The following is a 19,047-nucleotide window of genomic DNA, read 5'->3' on the forward strand; positions in this document are numbered from 1 at the left end:
CCCAGTTCCCCCCCTTCCTTCCTTTCTTTTTTTTGGAGACTCCAAAAGGATCCTTCGCCCCTTTCATGTGCCGCCCCGGCCCAATAGGAATCCAGAGGCTTGCCTGCAAGTGGTCTAATCTCAATGAGGTGTCAATCATGTTCCCTGGTGGGTGAAGTAAGGTCTTTTGTAACCGCCTCTGTCTTTGGGAAAGGAGGAAAAGGAAGGAGGGGGAAAAAGGAGAGAAGAGAGACTTGAACAGAGAGAGAGAGAGCAGCCGAGGCTGTGTAGTTTTGCAAGAAGGCGCAGCTTGGAACGGGCGTCGCTTGCATTGTGTGTACAAACACACACACACTCCCCAAACGTGCATATGTACACACATATGCGATGCATGCCATTGCTTCTTTCCTTGCATCGTGGCTTTTGAGGAAGGAAGGGGGAAGACTGGAGCCCGTCGGTTTCTAACAAGAGATAGAGAGACCTGTTGGGAATCTCTAGTCGGATCTAAGCTCTCCATAGAAAGTGTTCATCTGGCTGCAGACCCAGAGAGGCAAAAGAGATCTCCTCCTCCTCTTGTGTGTTTTGGTTTTTTTTTTTTTTTTTGGTCAAAGCCATGAACTCCCCAGCCCGCTGCTGACTCTCTGCCCAATGCCTCTCCTGGTCGAATCCATGCAGAGAAGATGGGGAAACTTCATTCAAAACATGGTAAGTTTGTGGCAAGGCTTGTTGGCGGGGGGGGGGGGGAGGCGGAGGAGAAGGGGTTCCCAGGTCTGGGTTTCGGGCTTGGCGGGAGGAGAGAGGGAGGAGGAGGAGAGGAGGGCAGAAATGCTGCGATCTAACCATCTTTTCTCCCCCACACCCTCTTTCCCCCACCCCAATTCCCCTCCCTTGGTTCCGTGTGGATCTCCGAAGCCGCTGTTTGTAAACTGAGAGAAAGTCCGGAAGGTAAGCTGGTCTCTTTATTTGGGGTCGGTTTCATCCCTCTCTCTCCCCCACTTCACTCTCCTGCCTCCCAAAAGTTTGTGGGTCCTTGCCCCAGTGCGGATGCTGGCGGTGTGACCCCAGACTGGGTTTCCTTCTTAGATCCGTTCCTCTCCCCCACCTTCTCTTCCTCCCTCCCCCTCCTTGGGGTGGTGTTAGGCCAGGGCAGGTAACAAATTTTTTAAAAAAGGGATGTTGGAGCCCAGTGTGACAATTATATCTTTTTTTTGCTCCGCTCTCTGCCCAGGTGATAGTTTTGCGGTGAATGCCTCCCTGGCTCGCAAAGGGCTGGAGGACTGGATGGTGAAGCAGAAATATCTGGGAACCGGGAACGGTGGTTTGGGACTTCAAGGAGCCTGTCAGCACCGGGCAGTTTGCAGGCTCTCCGGCTCCAGGGTAAGTTATGGGTTCTTTCTCTTGCTTCCAGAGTCAAAGCTTTTAATTTCCATCCTGGTTGTTGTAGTTCATGGGAAGAAACTTCCCTCTCCCCCACCCTCTCTGTTTCCCTTCCCTCCTCTCTCAGTTGGGGTGTTGTGCCTTTGGGAATGTTCTCCGTCCTCTCTTTGGAGGGGATGGAAAAGTGGAGGGCAAAACTGTGTTCTGGTAGGGCAGAAAACCCTGTTTGATCAGATAGGTGGTCTTTTTTTTTTTTTTGGGAATGGGCAGATGGTGCCTCCCCCCCCCCAACCCCGCTCGGATACCCCTTGCAAAATTACCAAGAGCCTAAATATATAAAAGGAAACTTCTGGGTTATGCTTTGTGTGTGTGCGTGTGGCCCCCTTTTATTTCTGCTGTGTTGCAGTTTGTTTCATGAAGCTGACTGATTTTAACTGACTTGAGAGACGCTCTAGGAGTTACTTTCTCCTCCTGTAGGATTCTTCGTTTGTGCTCCTGGTGGGGGTCCCTTTGCAGAGGACTATGCCATTTGTCAGTTCCCTGTGTTTTCGGCTACCTAACCACGTGCAGATCTATCTTTTCCTGTCCATCTCCGAGTACCATTTGGAGATGCTCCTACGCCTCTTTTGTCTGGGGATGACTTTTTCTTCTGCTGGGCTTCTGGGAATGGTATGAATGGGAGGGGGAAAGGGGGGTCATGAGGGCGTTCTGTATTGTTCTTCGGGCCATTGTTTTCCCTGTTGAAAACTTGTGGAATGTGTTCTCCTGGTACCCTTTTGGGCCGGTGAGAAGTTAGCGTGGAGGTCTACAGCTTGGACTGTCCAGGTGTGGAGAGAAACTTTGGTCTTCAAGTTCCATTGCCTGAATGGAACTTTAAAAAGTTTGGTGGGAAGCATTAACTTTTGTCAACAGGGGAAAACGTTTGAGCAGGAAAAGCTCAGGAAAGAGTTGGGCAGAGGAGCAAGCTTTGTCTGCAGTCCTTGAGTTGTGTTTTCTCTCAAGGAGGCTTTCCAGTGGGGGAAACTGATGTTGGTTTAGGTTACGTGGTTCCCCCTTGAAGCATATATCCGAGTAAAAATGCATGGGATCGAGTCGTACGTTTGCTTTCTTATTTAGGCATATCTGAAGGCACATTCATTGTTAGAGATGTGTATGATAGCTTTTCCTGAACATCTGGACTTTGCTTTTTTTCTCCTGTTGTCATCCTTGAAGACAGATATGAAAGGGAACCTTTGGTAGTAAGGAGGGAAATGTCTTAGGAAGTTTTAACTGGGCAAGAAGGTGAACTCACAAACTGCAGCTTTCAAGAAAAGCCAGATCTACATGTTGGTTTTGGTATTTTAGATAAAAATTTAGCCCTGCTTCCAAGCTCCAGTCTTATTGACCTAGCGCTGTCCCAAAAGGAGAACACGTTGACATCTCTACAATGTTATATGACATCTCTACAATGATCTAGGAAATACTCTGAATTGAATATTGGGGATGGCAGGCCGTGAGAGTAATTTTAAGCAGGTCACCTCCGAATTCTACTCAAGTCTATCCCATGGGGCACACATCTGTCCTTAGGAGGGTCCTGGCTGTGTCCAAATGGCCTAGACAATAGACAATAACTGTAAACAGGTAATCAATGAGTAATGATCTAGATTATGACTCCTGTTTTTGGTATGCATAAATGTGCGCTTCCTTGATTTCTTCACGTTTGGGTGGTTTAGTTTTGCGTGCGAAGGCCGGTGGTATTTACACAACGCAGAGTCCTTGGAGAAGACTATCAGTATAGGTTTCTGACTGATTCTTGCAAACTCTGCATTGGTTGCATGGTCAGTGTGGAAATCAAGTCATGGGTTAAAGAAGTCTTTTTAAGTATATCTCTATCACGACAAGTTTCTAGTCCACAAGGTTTTTACTAGTCTGTTTGCCTATAGTATGCCTATGCTGAGTTCTGTATGTTTTGGGCCGGGTTTTTATAAAGCTTAATTGCTTGATTACCTGGAAGCAGTTTGTGCCACAGCTAACCAAGTCAACTCTTAGACTTCAATATAGGTTTGTAAGTATGTGACCGTTTCCCCTGGTCAGAATATTTAGCTTCTTATTCAGATGATTATTAAAGTGGTGAAAAGACCAAACTTTGCTAGCAAGTCTTTTAGTAGGGTTTAAGTACTGAACTCACAAAGATGGGGAACATATGTTCCATGCCTAAATGACCTGGCTCTGATCATTTCAAAAGTTGTGATTGTATACATTTCAGAGAAATGGGGGAGTGGAATTATTAGACACATAATGCATTTGTGGATTATATACAGTTCTTTCAATTTATAGCTGTTTGAGTGAAGCTTTCGGGCATTCCTGCCTACCCTCTTTCAGAAAAAAAGATGTCCAAACACATTCAGTAGCAAAGAAGTCACGATTCAAATTTCCAGGCAAAAACTTCACCCAACTCTGAGTGTGTTTGTGTGGGGGGTTAATCTGGAATATATGCTGGGGTTGCTTACTCCTATTTAGTTATGACTAAGCAAAGTGTATTTTTCAACAACTAGTTTGGTACATAGTTTGTACATGTTTACTGTGCTGTAATTGGCTGTCATTTGCTAGGAAGTCCTCTCCCAAAATTTGCTTTGGTTTGTCTTCTAGAAAGATGAACCTTATGGCAGATAAATAAACAAAGGTCCATCAGAATGCATCCCATCTGTTACTTTTTGCTCATCTTCTGTGACTTTCTGCTGGAAGGAAAATGAATAAACTGGGGTTGGGATAATTAGAAACATACCAGCTGTATAGGGTTGCCAATCTCCAGGTACTAGCTGGAGATCTCCTGCTATTACAACTGATCTCCAGCCAATAGAGATCAGTTCACCTGGAGAAAATGGCCCTTTTGGCAATTAGACTCTATGGCAATGAAGTCCCTCCCCTCCCCAAACCCCGCCCTCCTCAGGCTCCACCCCCAAAAAAACCTCCCGCCGGTGGCAAAGAGGGACCTGCCAACCCTACAGCTGTGTATGGTATAATGTATGGTCCGTCCAAGATGCCACGGGCAATCCAGTCTCCTTATGATCTGAATTGATCGCTTTCACACATTGACCTGCGTAAATCTTAATTAGTAAGTAAAGTGCGAACGTACATAAGAAAGGCCATGCTGGATCAGACCAAGGTCCATCAAGTCCAGCAGTCTGTTCACAGTCTAGACCTATGAATAGCAGTGGTGTAGCCAAATCAAGCTCCGATAAGAGTTTGAATTAGGGCTCCAAAGTATGCCAGACATTTTTGGTTTGCAAGTTTTTGTTTCCATTCAGCCCCTGTTGGAAAAATGAGCTCAGTGCCTTGCTGTTTTGGTTAGCAGCAAGAGCCGTTGCATTGGTACAGAAAAAAGTTGTTGCCCATTTTTCACGTGTTTCACAATTTCTTTACTGAGTCGGAAAAGGAACTATTAACAGAGAACAAAGTAGCATCTTCCTCTTAATGCTCTGGTTAATATTCTGTAAAAAAAAACACCCATGCGTACATACGCAGTAGAGCTGCTCGTTCTGCGGTTGCTTTATGAAGTTCTGGAGCGCCTGCCTCCCATGCTGTTCTTGACAGAGGAGAAGAATGATTTATGAAATAGCAGGGAACAGAGGAACTCAAACATCATTTGAAGTTATGCAGCTTCTTGGCTCCAGAACAAGACTGCTGCTGTAGCTGGCAGTCGCCGCCTCGTCATCCAGAGAGGCGTAGATGCCACATTGTGCAAGGATTTAACGTAGCTGGATTTGAAGCAAGGACAGGCCGTGGCTCAGCGGAAGAGCCTCTGCTTGGCATGCAGAAGGCCCCAGGTTCAACCCCTGACCTCTTCAAACAGTTAAAAGACCCCTGCCTGAGAACCTGATGAGTTGCTGCCAGTCTGAGTAGACAGTTCTGACCTTGAGGGACTGATGGAGAGGGGTTGTGGCTCAGGGATAGAGCATCTGCTTGGCATGCAGAAGGTTGAAGGGACTAGGCAAGTAGGTGATGTAAAAGACCTCTACCTGAGCCCCTGGAGAGCCGCTGCCGGCCTGAGTTGACAATACTGATTTTGATGGACCAAGGGTCTGGTTCAGTATAAGGCAGCTTCATGAGTTCATGTGATGGTCTAATGTGTTCACGTGAGGAAAGAATAAGCTTGGGTTCACCGTAGGGTTGCCAACCTCCAGGTAGCAGCTGGAGATCTCCTGCTATTACAATGGATCTCCAGCTGATAGAGATCAGTTCCCCTGGAGAAAATGGCTGCTTTGGCAATTGGGCTCTATGGCATTGAAGTCCCTCCCCTCCCCAAACCCCGTCCTCCTCAGGCTCCACTCCCAAAACCTCCCACCGGGAGCAAAGAGGGACCTGGTAACCCTAGTTCACCAGGATGGCTTCCGTATTGCCCAATGTGGAAGATCTTTTTCATCACCTGACCTGTTTTAGGGATATGGGACTTTGTACTTTGGAATTCTGCTCTGCTAATGACCATGTGCCCCCCCTTAGGGAGGTAGAAATGTTGCCTGGCTAAACCCGGCTTTGAGCCCCCATCCACACCTCCCCAGTTCTAATGTTGAAAATTGTTCCCTGACTTTTCACCACTTCTTCCCCTGAGCTTTTCAGAAAGTGGGTGGGGCCGTGAGCTTCTTTTGTGAAGTAGAAAGGGAGCTTTGTTCCAGTCCGTAGAGTCCAGGGAGATGGGCTAGGGTTGCCAGGTCCCTCTTCGCCACCGGCGGGAGATTTTTGGGGCGGAGCCTGAGGAGGGTGGAGTTTGGGGAGGGGAGGGATTTCATTGCCAATGTGGCCATTTTCTCCAGGGGAACTGATCTCTATCTGCTGGAGATCCGTCCTTTGTAATAGCAGGAGATCTCCAGCTAGTACCTGGAGGCTGGCAACCCTAAGATGGGCAGTTGCAGAAGGGGAGATCAGTGTTCAGGAGTAGAAGTGCACCCAGTGTGGTGTAGTGGTTAAGAGTGGTGGACTCTAATCTGGAGAACCAGGTTTGATTCCCCACTCCTCCACATGAGCAGCGGACTCTAATCTAGTGAACCGGGTTTGTTTCGCCACTCCTCCACCTGAAGCCTGCTGGGTGACCTTGGGCTAGTCACTGTTCTCTCCGAACTCTCTCAGCCCCACCTACAGGGTTACCAGCTCCCTCTTCGCCATTGGTGGGATATTTTGTGGGGCGGAGCCTGAGGAGGGTGGGGTTTGGGAGGGGAGGGACTTCAGTGCCATAGAGTTCAATTGCCAAAGTGGCCATTTTTCTCCAGGTGTTCTGATCTCTATCGGCTGGAGATCAGTTGAATTAGCAGGAGATCTCCTGCTACTACCTGGCAGTTGGCAACCCTACCCACCTACCTCACAAGGTGTCTGTTGGGAGAGGTAGGGAAGGTGATTATAAGCTGCTTTGAGTCTTCTTTAAGGTAGAGTAATTTGGGGTATAAAAACCCAATTTTCCTCCTCCTCCTCCTCCTCCAGGATTGCTGTGTTCCCAGTGGCTGGACCATGCTTCCAACCAAGATCAGATAATGCTAACCCTGAATAAGGCAACGGTATGTGCTTAGCATGATTGCAAAGTAGGGTTGGCAACCTGCAGGTACTTGCTTGAGATCTCCTGCTATTACAACTGATCTCCAGCTGACAGAGATCAGTTCCCCTGGAGAAAACGGCCGCTTTGGCCTTTGGACTCTATGGCATTGAAGACCCTTCCCTCCCCAAACCCCACCCTCCTCAGGCTCTGCCCCCAAAACCTCCCACCCGTGGCAAAGAGGGACCTGGCAACCCTACTGCAAAGCAAAGGAGGAAGGTATTGCATTTGGCTCCGCCTCTTGCGACAGCGATTGCAGGTTTGACTTCGCCTCCTGTGGCAGCCACTTTCTGGCGGTGCCCTCTGGCTCAAAAAGGTTGGAGCCCCCCCCCCAGGGTTGCCAGGTCCCTCTTTGCCAACGGCGGGAGGTTTTGGGGGCGGAGCCTGAAGGGAACAGGTTGGGGAGGGGCTTCAGTGCCATAGAGTCCAATTGCCAAAGAGGCCGTTTTCTCCAGGTGAACTAATCTCTCGGCTGGAGATCAGTCGTAATAGCAGGAGATCTCCAGCTAGTACCTGGAGGCTGTCAATCCTGGGACCCCCCCCCCTTCTTCTGAGTAATGCCATTCTCTGTCTTGGTTCTGGAATCCCCATCTCTGTGAAACCGTTGACGCCTTTCTGGGGGCCGCGATGTGTCTGTGCTGTACTCCGCGTTCACTTGCGGGGATCATATTTTGGCTGCCATGTTTTTTTATGAACTGGGAATTAGAACAAAGTGGAGTTTTGGTGTGCGGCGAGTGTTCTCAGGCTTCTCTCTAGCGCGAGAAACTTCCAAGGGTTGAAAGCCTCACAAAGACTTTGAGAGCAAAGGGAAGGCGTCTTCATTGCTATTTTATGGAGTTTTGCCCGCAAAGCGGAAGAGGGAAAAATTGTCAGTTGCTGTGTATGGATTTATCTGTTCTTTCTTCAGATGTTTGTTGTTACAAACTGATTTTGCAAACCTACATCATTCTTAAGGTTTTTTTTTTTTTGTCCTAGCTCTTGAGTGTCAGCTCAGTGGTGGGGGTGTGGGGGGTGTGGGGTGGCTTTTCAGTGTAGCATTTGCTTAATTCAGCTCTCTTTTATCTTCAAAGCCATAACAAATGTTCCTAGTTTTCTGACTTGCATGTTGCAATCCTGTTGGATCCTTCTGGGGTTGAAAAAGAATGTCATTTTAAGTGTGTTCCAAATGGGATAAAGTCAGTCAGACTTCACTCTTCTAGACCTATTGGGATTTGTCTGTTGACGACTCCTGAACGTGTTATGGAAACCTAGAATGTAGCATTTTGGGAGATCTTCTAGCGCATAGGTGGACTGATTCCAGAGTTGCATGGAGTACAGCTGCTACTTTTGGAGAATCCATGTAGTCCCACCTGCTGTGTCACATTTAGAAGAAGAGTTGGTTTTTATATGCCGACTTTCTCTACCACTTAAGGGAGACTCAAACTGTCTTACAATCACCTAATCTGGTGAACCGGGTTTGTTTTGCCACTCCTCCACACGGAGCCAGCTGGGGGACCTTGGGCTAGTCACAGCTCTCTCAGCCCCACCTACCTCACAGGGTGTCTGTTGTGGGGAAGGGAAGGGGATTGTAAGCCGGTTTGATTCTTCCTTAAGTGGTAGAGAAAGTCGACATATAAAAACCAAGTCTTCTTCTTTGCATAGCTACCCTTTGCAACTATCTTTTCTTGGGAAGCATAAGATGTGAATGTTTATGGCTGATGTTTACGTGCTATTTGTTGTGTACTTGTTTTGTTCTCAATTGCTGATTTCCCCCCCTACCATTGGAATGTATCTCTTACGTGATGAGCCCAAAGTAGGGTCGCCAGGCATGGCACGGCCTGGCGACCGGCGGGAGATGGGGAGAGGCAAGTACTTGCTGTGTGGGTGGGGCGATCTTCATCACCGTGCGATGACATCACTTCCGGCATTGCCCTGGGATGATGTTCTAGAACTCATCCCAGAACTCTATGGAGTTTTTGACCAAGTGCTAGAGCATCACCTGATGTGATGCTGGCACTTCCGGATCATGGTGAAAGTGACGTCATCGTGCACTGATGAAGATAGTTGCCACTGCCCCGGTTTGCTGGCTTGCTTCCGCCCGCCGACCAGATGAGCATCAACGGGAATCTGCAACCATTAACCAGGAGTTTGCCCACCATTAGCAGGCACCTGGTAAGCCTAGCACAAAGAAAGACAGGATGCACACGTACAAATTTGCCAAGTCAGCTGAGAGGGTCATGCTCCAATAGATAGGGTTGCCAACCTCCAGGTACTAGCTGGAGATCTCCTTATATTACAACTGATCTCCAGCCGAAAGAGATCAGTTCACCTGGAGAAAACGGCCGCTTTGGCCATTGGACTCTATGGCATTGAAGTCCCACCCTTCCCCAAACCCCGCCCTCCTCAGGCTCCACCCCAAAAAACCTCCCGCCGGTGGCTAAGAGGGACCTGGCAACCCTACCGATAGTATTATAGAAGCACGTTCCAGCTTGTCTACATCTTTCTTAAGTTGGAAGAAACCCATTTAGGTTGGAGGAAGGCCTCAAACTTTGCTCAGTGGAGTGGGAGGATACGTTCCGCCCCACAGTATGGGACACGTGTTATTGTGTGACTTCTGTGTTATTGTGTGACTACTTAAAATAATGCATTACTCAGCCTTGCATTGTTTTTTCCCCCCTGCAACATACTGGTGGAGCAGGCCAACGTATCAGGTTTTGTTTTGTTTGTTTGTTTGGCTACTTATACAGAATGAGTCATTGTTATTTTTTATTGCACATACGCCCATGGGCGGTTAAAAGTATTTCCCGAACTTTGCAAGATCAAAGGACGAGGAGACCAAAAGACTAATGACATTTGGCCGCCGCAGAAGATAATGTAATTAAAAAATGCACGCTCCGTGTTGACATCTCTGGTTTGGAAAGGTTGTGATGGGGGACACTTCCCCCCCATCAAAGACTCTCCGAGAGTCTTAGGGGTGCTACGGGTGATGAGATTAGTGAATTGGCCAAAGGATCTCCCTGGAAGCTGGATTCCAAAGTAATTATCCCGGAATGATACCAGTTGGTGCAATTAAAAACCACAACGCTATTGCCATATGGAAAGCGTTAGGCGTCCTTACAAGGTTTCAAAGCTATGTGCTGGAGGTTGAACTGACATGTGTGTGTGTGCGCTCGCAAGGGGGGAGGGAGCATAAATTCAAACGCTTTGTGTTGCGAAATCGACAAAAGTCGAGTGCGCCGAGCCATCTGGCAGAGCCGGTCGAGATGAGACCGATGTGTGTTTATCTATGTGCATTTTCCAGATAGTTCGGAGTTGACATGGCAAGCTGTTAATTTGGATGTTGGCAGGGAAGCCGAGTGGCCCTTGAACTTTCTGCGGGAACTTAAAAAAGAGGAAGAATGAGGCTTGTAAGAACACGTTGCCATTAGGGCGGCGGCAGGAAGAGATGTAATCTCGGGTAATATGGAGTAATACGGGGTTGATTTACAGCAAGGGTTGCCTGTGTGTGTGTAAAGTGCCCTCAAGTCGCAGCCGACTTATGGCAACCCCTTTTTTGGGGTTTTCAAGGCAAGAGACTAACAGAGGTGGTTTGCCAGTGCCTTCCTTCCAGCAACCCTGGACTTCCTTGGTGGTCTCCCATTCAAATACTAACCAGGGCTGACCCTGCTTCGCTTCTGAGATCTGACAAGATCAGGCTAGCCTGGGCCATCCAGGTCAGGGCTAAGGGTTGTTTACAGGAAGGGTATTTAGCAGTTCCGTATCTGGGCAGTAGACAGCTGGGCTTGTAGGGACCCAGTTGGGATGGGAGTAGATTTGGGCAGATCCCCCGTGGGGTTATTCTGTCTGATTCCTCCTCCAGGCCAGACCTATTAATCCAGGGGTCTAGGGTTGCCACCCTCCAGGTACTAGCTGGAGATCTCCTGCTATTACAACTGATTTCCAGCTGATAGAGATCAGTTCACCTGGCTGCTTTGGCCATTGGGCTCTACGGCATTGAAGTCCCTCCCCTCCCCAAACCCCACCCTCCTCAAGCTCCGCCCCCAAAACCTCCCGCCAGTGGCAAAGAGAGATCTGACATCCCTACAGGGGTGGTGGTGCCTGTGAAGGCCGTAGCACCCATTGACACCTTTTCTGGCACCTGCCAAGTGTTTTTAGGAAGTGGGGGGTGGGTGGGCGGGCCAGGTATGGCTTTTGCCCAGCAAGGATTCTGATTGACTAGTGGGGATTTGATTGGCTGTGCAGATTTTTTTAAAAAAATGTTGCTTAGGCGGTATCTGCCACCATAGCACAAGGATCTACACTGTATTACTGAAGTTAAGTAATGTTCCCACAGGCTCAAAAAGGTGAGTGCGTAGGTAAGAAAGCAGAAGACCAAGAGGAGGGAGCCGTAGAGGCTATGCCAGAGTCTGGGTGCTACACAGGCAAAGACCTAGGCCTGACCCAGGAACTTGTATTCAGTCCCAGTCTGTAGGGACCGAAGAGCTGTGTAAAGGATTACAGAATCATAGAATCATAGAGTTGGAAGGGGCCAGAGAGGCCATCTAGTCCAACCCCCTGCTTAATGCAAGAAATTCACAACTACCTCCCCCACACACACCCAGTGCCCAGAAGATGGCCAAGATGCCCTCCCTCTCATCCTCTGCCTAAGGTCATAGAATCAGCATTGCTGACGGATGGCCATCTAGCCTCTGCTTAAAAACCTCCTGGGAAGGAGCACTCACCACCTCCCTGAACAGCTGATTCCACTGTTGAACAACTCTTGCTGTAAAAAACGTTTCCCCTAATATCCAGTTGGTACCTTTCCGCCCGCAATTTAAGCCCATGATTGTGAGTCCTATCCTCTGCTGCCAACAGGAACAGCTGCCTGCCCTCCTCTAAGCGACACCCCTTCAAATACTTCAAGGGAGCAATCATGTCCCCCCTTAACCTCCTCTTTTCCAGACTAAACATCCCCAAGTCCCTCAGCCTTTCCTAATACATACAGTCTCTTCCTCCATTCTCGTAGTTTCAGGAGGGTCGCTGTGTTGGTCTGCAGTCAAAGAGCTAGGTTTGAGTCCAGCAGCACCTTAGAGACCAACAGATTTTCGGGGTACATGCTTGCAAGAGTCAAAGCTCTTGTATCTGACGAAGGGAGCTTTGACTCTTGAAAGCTTATACCCCCAAAATCTGGTTGGTCTCTGAGGTGCTTCTGGACTCGAATCTCGCTCTTCCTCCGTTCTGTGACTTTTAAGTGACAACCGGTGGGAAATTACTGCCCCAACCAGCAGGTTCTGGGTTGAAGTCCAGGCTTGGTTCTACTACGTATGTGCTCTGTAAAGTTTGTTACTTTGAGCACAATCTGATGTTCTTTAAGATCTTTCCTTTTTGGTTGTGATGTGACGTCATCCCATGGGTCAGTAATGACCCGATGCTTGCACAGGGAACGATCTTTACCTTCCTTTACCATTTTATTTCATTTTGTTAGCATGGTGAGTGGTTACGGTGTCAGAGTAGGACCTGGAAAACCCCGGTTCTAATCCCCACTCTGTCATGGAAGCTTGCTGGGCGACCTTGGGCCAGAAAGAGCCAGTGTGGTGTAGTGGTTAAGAGCGGTGGTTAAGAACAGCAGACTCTTAATCTGGCGACCCGGGTTGGTTTCCCCACTCTTCCACCATTAAGCCAGCTGGGTGACCTTGAGCAAGTCACATTCACTCAGCCTCACCTACCTCACAGGGTGTCTGTTGTGGGGAGGGGAAGGGAAGGTGATTGTAAGCCGGTTTGATTCTTCCTTAACTGGTTGAGACAGTTGGCATATAAAAACCAACTCTTTTTCTTCTTCTTCACACAGTCTCAGCCTAACCTACCTCACACGGTTGCTGTGAGGATAGAGCAGGAGAGGAGAATGATAGAAGCTGCTTTGGATCCCCATTGGGGAGAAAGGCAGAATATAAAATAAATAAATACATAAATAAATAAGAAAGCTTGTAGCTCTTGTGGTCACGAGGAAAAGCATTGACCAAATCTGCAGTTTTGGGATTCAGAAGAGGACTGAGAAAGGATATGAATGGCTATTTATGGGATATCAGCATTCTATGCAGCTCTGCGTCTGTTTAATAGCTAACAGTCCTAGAACCCATAGGGAAACCTCACTCATGTGTAAATAAACTCAAAACTCAGAGAAGTAGGGTCATAGCTACAGGTAGAAACAACTCTAGAGACACGCCTCTAGAGATGTGTTCCCCAATAGTTAAAAGACCCTGAGCAAGTTTCTCATATATAACTCTATAAGCAAATCTATTAATTTTGCACTCTGCTTGTCATAAACTATAGGGAGTTCTCCCCGTTTGCCCCTCCTGTTCCCCTTTGGGTCACGTTAAAATATTTTTAGATCAGCACATCAGGGAGATATAGATCTGGATGGCCTTAAAATGCCTATGTCATTTGGATTGTTCCAACCATTTGGAACCCCCCCCCCCTTTATATCCTGCTTGACATCATGAAAGTAGGCGTTGGGGGAGAAAATTATTGATGACACATGTTGTTTTTGACTGCAAATTAGGATGAAGTGCCACTATAAACGTGCTAATTTCCTTAATGGCTTAAACTCTCATCCTAAGACTTGGCCTTTGCCAGCAAACAAACACCGCAGATGAGAATATTTTGTAGCGCGCTCTTTTGGACATATGGAAATGTCCTCTGCACCAGTTCATTAAAGGAAGGTTTCTTTATAAGGTTTTGTGCAATTCTGTAATAAGGCCCAGGAGGAGCTGAATAAGTGGTATTTTTATAGCCCTGCTCCCTCTCTTTCCAGAAGATGCTAGGATGACTTTTTATGGTTCTCTTTGAACTGGTTTAGAAAGGGGGGGGTGAGAGGAGTCGCTGGAGTATTGAAACTTTGTAAGGGCCAGTTCTTTCTTCAGAAGAAGAAAAATATCATTCGGTGATGATCTTTTAAAACAAAACAGAACGTTCTCTCGGCACGCCTCCCATAAGTCCAGCTGTTGGCCTTTATAGAAATTCTTGAAAGGCCGCGGGTTATGTTTCCTGCATGCGAGCTTCAAAACCAGGTTGAAAAAGTAAGCTGCAGATGTTGAAGCGTTTGGGGGGAGATTTTTTTTGTTGGCGTGTGGAAGTGTGTGTGTGCCACCGCGCGTTGACCGTCTCTCCACATGTCCTGTTTGTGTATTCATGGTTGAGTATTCATGGCTACTAGTCAAAATGGATACTAGTCATGATGCATACCTATTCTCTCCAGGATCAGAGGAGCATGCCGAATACATTAGGTGCTGTGAAACACAGGCAGGATGCTGCTGCAGTCGTCTTGTTTGTGGGCTTCCTAGAGGCACCTGGTTGGCCACTGTGTGAACAGACTGCTGGACTTGATGGGCCTCGGTCTGATCCAGCAGGGCTTTTCTTATGTTCTTATGTTCTTAAAATAAACAGGGGCTGTTACCGCACTAGGTATTCCCAGCGATGTATTAAGAGTTTGGAAATGTTATAAAAAATACTGTTCGCACTTTCTATGTATTCCCACCAATGTATTAAGAGTTTGAAACTGTTATAAAAAATACTGTGCGCACTTTGGCCCCATTAGCTGTGAAGACGTCTTCCAACCATTTTTTAACCGTGGCATCCAAAAGCCCTTTTAAAGCGATGTTTTTTTATAACATTGCCAAACTCTTGATACATCGCTGGGAATTCCTAGTGCGGTAACAGCCAGGGTCAGCCATGGTTAGTACTTTGATGGGACACCACCACGGAAGTCCAGGGTTGCTACACAGAGGCAGGCAATGGCAAACCCTCTCTGAACGTCTCTTGCCTGGAAAACCCTACAGGGTTGCCGTAATTTGGTTGCAACTTGACGGCACTAATAAAGGGCATGATGTGGATTTTGTTCCTGGTTTAGAATTTTGCATGGGCCAATACAGCTGTATATAACTCTTCCCCTTAACCGCTCTTGCAAGTTACTCATCCTCTTCCAGATATATGTCTACATTAGATGTTTGTGGTGCATTGTCAACCATGTTTCCCAACATGGTCGCCTGGAGAAGATTCTTGCCCTGCAACCATTTATTCTTGCAGAGCAACTATGTATTCATTTCATGCACGTATATACCCCACTTCTCACTTTAAAAGCATCCAAAACATCATTACCACATCGTTTTCTTCTCCTCCGTTGTAGCCTCTCAACTACCCTTGTGAGGTAGGTTAGGTCGGGAGTGTGTGACTGGCCCATGGTCACCCAGCAACCTTCCATGGCGGAGCGGGGGATTCGAACCTTCATCTCCCAGATCTGACATTTTAACCACTACACCACACTAATCTCAGTGCCTGGGTAAATAACTATGTCTTAACTTGAAGCTGAAAAATCATCATGTTTTGGTATAAGGCAGAGGGAGGGGCATTCTATAAGCTAGGTGCCACAACCGAAAAGGTCCTCTTCTCAGTGTCTGTCTGCCTATCTATCCCATTGTTATCCTTCACCTCCTCCAAGGAGCTCAGGGAAGCATGCAGGGCTCTCCTTCCCCATTCGATCCTCAAAACAACCCTTCCATGTAGGTTAGCCTGAGACACTGTAATTGTCCCACCCAGTGTGCTTTGTGATATTCAGCTGAATGGGGATTTGAACCCGAGTCTTCAAGATCCTAGTCCGATGCTTTAACCACTACACCACTGTCTGGACACATGGCAGATATAATTTTTGGATAAGTTCATATGGGAGAAGCTAGTCCCAGAGTCAAACTGTTTTTGGCTTTTAAATGCATCCTCTTTAAATTGAGCCCAGGAACAAATTTGCAACGAAATGTGTTCTTTAAGTGCACGATTCCCTGTACACATGAAGCTGCCTTATACTGAACCAGACCCTTGGTCCATCAAAGTCAGTATTGTCTACTCTGACCAGCAGCGGCTCTCCAAGGTCTCCGGCAGAGGTCTTTCACATCATCTACTTGCCTAGTCCCTTTAACTGGAGATGCCGGGGATTGAACCTGGGACCTTCTGCATGCCAAGCAGATGCTCCACCATTGAGCCACGGCCCCTCTCCTGAATGCAGCTTCCTTACTGTTACATTCTGAACTAACGGTTGTTTCCAAACCATGTTCAAGGTCAAGCCCAAAAAGATAGGTTTGTAATAACTTGACCAAAACCTGGATCGCAGTGGACAACTGGCAACTCTGCCAGAGCCGGCTACAGACACTGTGCTGCAATTGCTGGTAGAAGAAAAGTTGGTTTTTATATGCCGACTTTCTCTACCACTTAAGGGAGACTCAAATCAGCTTACAATCACCTTCCCTTCCCCACAACAGACACCCCGTGAGGTCGGTGGGGCTGAGAGAGCTCTAAGAGAACTGTGACTTGTCCAAGGCCACCCAGCTGGCTGTTTGTGTAGGAGTGGGGAAACAAACCCAGTCCATCAGATCAGCCTCCGCCGCTCGTGTGGCGGAGTGGGGAATCAAACCCGGTTCTCCAGAGCAGAGTCCACCGCTCCAAACCACCGCTCTTAACTACTACACCACGCTGGCTGTTTTGTGAGTACCTGCTGACATAATAAAAAAAATAAAAATACAAAGAGGCATGATGCTTCTCCTAGTCCGTGAAAACCAAAAGCCATGCACTAGTCCCGTCCCCCCCCCAGCTCAGGCTGAAGCACTCCTCTTTAATCTGGACCTAATTCTGTGCCAGTTCATGTCTCTTGTTCTCAGAAGAACAAAAGGTTGTTTTATCTTTGTTTACGCAGCACAAGCATTCTGGTTAAACAGAATGGCGGCGGACGGATTAATGAGGAGGGTGAGCGCGCCGGAGGCTCGGATTCTGCCCGACCTGCTCGCAGACCAGATTGCGGCTCGCGCCTCTCCCTTCGGCATCCTCCTCGGACGGCCGCTCTTTCATTTTCGAGGGAGGGTGGTGTCGCGGGAAGGGTGTTGGCTTTGGACTGGGGACAGGTTTTGCCCTCTGGGTGGCCTACTCTGTTTCAGCCGTGCGGGGCGGTTACAGGCACAGGTCTCCTCGGAGCCAGGGCAGGATGCAAGCACAATAATAAGCACCGAGCCCCACTCAAAGAGGCCGAAACATCCATTTTGTTGTTCAAATGGGGCCACCCAGTTGCTCTTGGGAAGCCGCCCCTTCCCCCAAGCAGAGCAGGAAGAAGAAGAGTTGGTTTTTATATGCCGACTTTCTCTACCACTTAAGGAAGACTCAAACCAGCTTACAATCGCCTTGCCTCCCCCTCCCCACAACAGACACCCTGTGAGGTAGGTGAGGCTGAGAGATCGCTAAGAGAGCTGTGACTAGCCCAAGGTCACCCAGCTGGCTTCATGTGTAGGAGCGGGGAAACTAACCTAGCTCACCAGATTAGAGTCTACTGCTCGTGTGGAGGAGTGGGGAATCAAACCCGGTTCTTCTGATTAGAATCCACCGCTCCTAACCACCGCTCTTAACCACTACACCATGCCGAGTATAATTTTGTACAGCAGAGATGAGGATGCAGCAGGAGGTATGAGGACGCATTCGATGAGGACATCAGCAGAGATGAGGACGCAGCAGGGATGAGGACGCATTTGACTTAAAATCTAAGGCCAGTAACATTAAGCGTGGCTCAGTGATAGAGCATCTGCTTAGAGGGGCCAAGGCTCAGTGGTAGAGCCTCTGCTCGGCATGCAGAAGGTCCCAGGTTCAATCCCCAGCATCTCCAGTTAAAGGGACTAGGCAAGTAAGTGATGTGAAAGGCTTCTGCCTGGGACCTCGGAGAGCCGCTGCTGGTCTGAGTAGACAATACTGACCTTGATGGACCCAGGTTCTGATTAAGTATAAGGCAGCTTCATGTGTTCAAGCGCCACCTGTAATGCTCAATGCCATACAAATGCTCCAAACAAAGGCGCCTTGAGAAGCAGATGGGCGTGGATTTCTGGGGCCTGGTGGATCTATTTGTAGAGTCCCCAAAGAAATTCATTGTGCTATCTCTTAATTAAGCTATTAATGAGACTTCCCCTTGTTGAGCTTGATAGCTTTGCTCTCCTGAAAGGTTTTCTTGAAATCTTTTTTATCGCAAAGGCCGTTTCGGTTTTAATGGATGCCCATCAGAGGATCACATTTGTCTACCAGCCGAAATCCCTGAGTAAACTACAGAAAGATACACGGTGAAAAGAGCTCTGAATGAACCCTAGGCATCTGTGAGTGGATCAGGAGGGAAATGATATTGGATGAGGAGGAATTAGGGTTGCCAGGTCCCTCTTCACCACTGGCGGGAGGTTTTTGGGGCGGAGCCTGAGGAGGGCGGGGTTTGGGGAGGGATTTCAATGCCATAGAGTCCAACTGCCAAAGCGGCCATTTTCTCCAGGGGAACTGATCTCTTATCGTCTGGAGATCAGTTGTAATAGCAGGAGATCTCCAGCTAGAACCTGGAGGTTGGCAACCCTAGAATCATAGAGTTGGAAGGGACCACCGGGGTCATCTAGTCCAACCCCCTGCACAATGAAGGAAATTCTGAAGGATTGGCTTCCTGTAGCCTTGTGTTGCTGTTGTTTTTAAAGCAGAATTAAGTTTCTGGTGGAGGGGATGGCATAGCCCAATGTTTTCAGGTCTTGGAAGTTAAGCAGGGTCAGTACTTGGAAGGGAGACCACCAAGGAAGGCTCTGCAGAGGAAGGCAATGGCACACCACCTCTGCTTAATCCCTTGCCATGAAAGCCCCTTGCTGGGATTGCTATGAGTCGGCTGTGACATGACAGCCCTTTACACGCAAACAAGTTTCTGGCCGTCATGGCTGCAGATTGCAAAAATGTCAATTCGGGTGTCTCTTAAGAGGGGTCGGAAAGCATTTGACAAAGAGCGCGAATGTGTTGTGTTCTCCGGTCTCAGTGCTTTCTAAGCTCAATGTCATGACTTTGAAAATACATTTTATTTTTTAAAAAAAATATGATTTACAGGTCTCTGGGTCAACCCAAGCTAGCTGGAAGACCCAGCTGGTAAACGTTTGGGGGTGGGGTGGGGCTTGTCACGCTTCCTAGCACGCCAGGAATTCTGTCCTGAGATGAAAATGCCGGGCGGCAGGCAAAGGTGCGTGACTAATGAATTCACCCTCATTAAAGATGTGCAAAAACTCCCCCCATCCCAGTTTAGAGGGAATTCAGACATCTGCAGCAAATGTGTAAATAAATCACATCTTCTGTATTTGTGT

The 19,047-nt window shown here is 48.0% G+C and overlaps 1 protein-coding gene across 1 annotated transcript in view; it reads left to right on the top strand.

The window, feature by feature from the left end:
• Positions 1–644: 644 nt before the first annotated feature.
• NKD1 (NKD inhibitor of WNT signaling pathway 1) overlaps positions 645–19,047 on the top strand; it is a 136,142-nt gene continuing 117,739 nt past the window's right edge. The window contains exons 1-3 of the mRNA XM_056862961.1: positions 645–684; positions 892–924; positions 1,208–1,356. Of these exons, the coding sequence (XP_056718939.1) occupies positions 660–684; positions 892–924; positions 1,208–1,356 (207 nt within the window). The 5' untranslated portion in view covers positions 645–659. The remainder of the gene's footprint in view (positions 685–891; positions 925–1,207; positions 1,357–19,047) is intronic.

Source organism: Euleptes europaea, chromosome 17 (assembly GCF_029931775.1).
Source record: "Euleptes europaea isolate rEulEur1 chromosome 17, rEulEur1.hap1, whole genome shotgun sequence".
Lineage (NCBI taxonomy): Eukaryota > Metazoa > Chordata > Lepidosauria > Squamata > Sphaerodactylidae > Euleptes > Euleptes europaea.